The sequence below is a fragment of the Aythya fuligula genome, chromosome 4, assembly GCF_009819795.1.
Source record: "Aythya fuligula isolate bAytFul2 chromosome 4, bAytFul2.pri, whole genome shotgun sequence".
Lineage (NCBI taxonomy): Eukaryota > Metazoa > Chordata > Aves > Anseriformes > Anatidae > Aythya > Aythya fuligula.
The window spans coordinates 48,817,316-48,820,751 of NC_045562.1; the positions used below are offsets into that span (position 1 = coordinate 48,817,316).

Here is a 3,436-nt window from a genome sequence, read left to right on the forward strand (position 1 = left end):
TACTCTGATAAAATAAAAATAGTAATAAAAAATCTGGTTATGACACCAACTGCCTCACTGGCATAGCTTGTGTGCTGGAATTGTATGTCACTACTTCCATTCACCCCTTGAGTGGTGCATACAGGCAAACATTCATTACTATGAGTAATAGCAACTCATTTCACTTCCATTTCACTTTTAGGAAATTGTTAAATCCTGCAATGAAAAGATCCCTTCCCACAGATCTCTAGAGGAGGTGAATTCCTGAAGCAGAGAGAAACTCATTTATTCACTGACTTATTTCCACAGTGTTATGCTGAGAACGGGTACACTATCAAGCAATGCCTTTGCAGTTTTGGTTGCAGTACCAGCCAGGCTTAGATTTCATAGAATCATAGAATATCCCAAGTTGGAAGGGACCCACAAGGATCATCGAGTCCAAAACATGGAAAATTTGGAAAAGTGTGATGCCTTTTCCCCCAGCATGGCTCTGCCTCCCCAGGCTGCTGCAGGCCTGTGGACTCACTGCAGTTACCGGACTGGGATGGCACTGCCAAGGGAACAGTTGGGATTTCCATGGTGTTAACTTCTCCTCCCAGAGTTTCCAGAGAGGAAAAGCCTCGGTGGTATTTGAGGAGCCATGAGGTTCCCCATGAGGATGTCACAAGGGCCAAGAGCAGGCAGACAGGCAGCTGGGGGCAGCCTGGGCCGTGCAGGGACTGCCACCTGGGGAAGTGATGTCCCCATTACTCATCCCGGCTGCTGGCCTCTGCTGTGAAATAGTTGTGAAATGAGAGAGATTTTGTGGTTGCTTTCCAAGTTCAGGCTAGAAACTTCCATCCATGCTGTCCCCTTCTGGAACACTCCCAGGCTCTGCCCCATGCTGGTGCAGGCTGTGGCCCGCTCCAGGCCCTCTCCTTCCCACCCCAGCCCTGCCCACAGGCCTGGTGTCCCCTCCTGTGGCTCTGCTGGGGCTGCTTGGAGCTAACATCTCTACCCAGCACCTCAGGCACTGTGGTAGCTGACGTTGAAGAGCAGCAGGCTTATTCCTTGTCTCCTGATGAGGGAAGATACGGGACCGACCAGCTCCATCCCCCCATGCCTCGGCCCTCTGCAGGGAGCTCAGGCCGTGCTGCTTGAGGCAGAGGCAGGATGAGGTGCAGGATGGGGTCGCCCACCAGCAACCAACACAAAACTAACATTGAAAAGACTGCACATATCACCCTGGTGTCCGAGAAAAATAAATAAATAAATAAATAAATAAGAGGAAAAAAAGGAAAAAAAAAAAAAAAGTTTTCCCTGCTCTCTGATTGCCACCACCCAGCTCAGTATGGGATAAAATAAGTGGGCTTTCTGCGTGTATGCGGCCACCCTCGGTAGGGAAGAAGGGGGATGTCCAGAGTGCAGCCCCTCGTCCCGTCCTGTCCCTGTCCCCGTGGCGGTGTCGCCGGTCGGAAGCCGCCAGCCTGCGCTGCCCCCGGCTGCGGTAACACAAAGCTTCATTTGCATTCCCCGCCCGAGTCGGAGGGGAACAGAAAACGTGTAGGGGCAGGAGCCCATGGCATGGATTTGGGGTCGGTACGGGGGTCGGACACACGAACCAGAGCTTGCCCCGTACAAAGCACAGCGAAGGAGCTCGCCCTGCCCCAGCCTGGGCTGGGCTGGTACTTGGGTCAGAAAAAAATAAAGAAAGGAAGAAAAAAAAAAAACTAAATTATCGTCTGATCTCATTTATTTAAATAAATATAAATATAAAATTTATATAAAATTATTCACAAACAAACCGACGTCCCAAACCCAAACGACTTGAGCTTTATTGCTTTTCTTAAGGAGTCCGTCCGGGCGGCTGTCAGCCCTACAAGTTTCGTGTTTGCTTTTCAGGTCCCGAATACGCTTGTTCCTTCCTTCCTTCTCCCTTCAGACTGCCCCGGGAGGACCCCTGGGCGGTGCGGGTCCCGTCCCGCGATGCAAGCTCGGAGGAGCAGGTGCCTGCTGCCGGGCTCACGGGGTGCTTGGAGCATCCCCAGGGGAGCACCGGCACCCCAAAAGACGGCTGATGCCGGGGTGGGAGCCCGAGCGGCCCCAGGTGTGCCGCCCTGCACCCCGGGGGCGGCGGGGGGCTCATAGCGGGGAGATCTCCTTTTCCTCGGTAGCCGATGAGGGGGATAAAGACTCCTCGTCCTCCGACCTGGGGTAGTGCCCCTGGCCGGTGCTGCACTTGCAGCCCCCGTGGGAGTTTCGCTGGGTGCCTTTGCCTTCTTTCTTGTGCTTCACCCGCCGGTTCTGGAACCAGATCTTCACCTGCTTCTCGGAGAGGTTCAGGTAGGTGGCTATCTCGATCCGCCGCAGGCGGGACAGGTACATGTTGGAGGAGAACTCCCGCTCCAGCTCCAGGAGCTGGGTGCTGGTGAAAGCCGTCCTCATCCTCTTCCCGTTTTGAATTTGGCTGGTGTCGGACCCTCCTTGACGGGAGAAGAAGCGAGAATTGGGGAAAAGGGGAAAAGAGAGAGACAAGCGGCAAGACACCCTCGCCGGAGGCGCATCCTACGCCTGGCGACCCGGGGGGCAGCGGGTCCCCCTGGGGACACCCCCCTCGTCCCACCGCCCCCCTCCCGGCCCTCCCGGTGGCCGCAGGGCCCCTACCCATGCCGAGGCAGTGAAACCTCCGGGGGTCGCTGACGCTGTAGGCGGTGGCGGCGCAGGCAGGTGGGTGATGCGCTGGGTGCCCCAGGGCGGCGGCGGGCACTGCGGGCGGAGGGTGCTGAGGAGGGTGCTGAGCGTGGCCGGCCCTGGGGCAGCACTGCGCCTCGGGGGAGCCGGAGGCGGCGGGGAACTGGCCCTTGAGCAGGGGGATGGCCCCGCCGCCTCCTCCTCCGCCGCCACCACCGCCACCAGCACCGCGGGAGGAGTGCAGGTGCGAGGTGACACAGAGCGGGCAGACGCAGAAAGCGCCGCTCTTGCGAGACGGGCAGCCCGGCCCCGCCACCGACATGACGAGGGGGGAAGGCACGCCGAGGGGGATGAAGAAATCCTGGCCGTGGTGGTGATGCTCGGGCAGGGACGAAGCCGGCCTCGACGAGTCCTTGATGATGAGGGAGTCCACGTAGAAGGAGCGGGACATCGCGGCGGGGCTCGCCGGTGCCGCTCGGCCAAAGTTGCCGCTGAAGTCCCGGCGAGGCGAAGAAGGTGCTTATGTTCGGGAGCCGAACAAAAGGGTCCCTGGAGAGGGCTGGTCTTAAAGTCCCCCCGCCTGGCTCCCCTGCGCTGGGGTTTTATATCAACTATTTAAACACGTGATGGCTGAAAGCCTCGCAGATCTAAATCTCCCCGGCTTCCCAGGCCGGCAGGAGAGGCTGCCGGGGGCGGGGAGGGGGCAGAGAGGGAGGGAGGGGGGGCACAAAATGTGCGTGCTCTTTCGCTGCCCGCCGACCACAGCCCTGAGCCTCGTCCCCAGATA

At 58.3% G+C, this 3,436-nt stretch overlaps 1 protein-coding gene across 1 annotated transcript; it reads right to left on the reverse strand.

The window, feature by feature from the left end:
* Positions 1 to 2,100: 2,100 nt before the first annotated feature.
* On the reverse strand, positions 2,101 to 3,100 carry GSX2 (GS homeobox 2). The gene is made up of 2 exons (XM_032186003.1): positions 2,623 to 3,100; positions 2,101 to 2,441 (listed from the first exon to the last, which is right to left on the reverse strand). Exons 1-2 carry the CDS (start codon positions 3,098 to 3,100, stop codon positions 2,101 to 2,103), a joined length of 819 nt encoding a protein of 272 aa, XP_032041894.1.
* Between the last annotated feature and the right edge of the window lie 336 nt (positions 3,101 to 3,436).

Coding starts and splice junctions, on each gene's coding strand:
- GSX2 (XM_032186003.1), bottom strand. CDS start 3,100: ATGTCCCGCTCCTTCTACGTGGACTCCCTCATCATCAAGGACTCGTCG. Junction 2,442..2,622: donor GTTTCACTGCCTCGGCATGG/GTAGGGGCCCTG, acceptor TCTCCCGTCAAG/GAGGGTCCGACACCAGCCAA.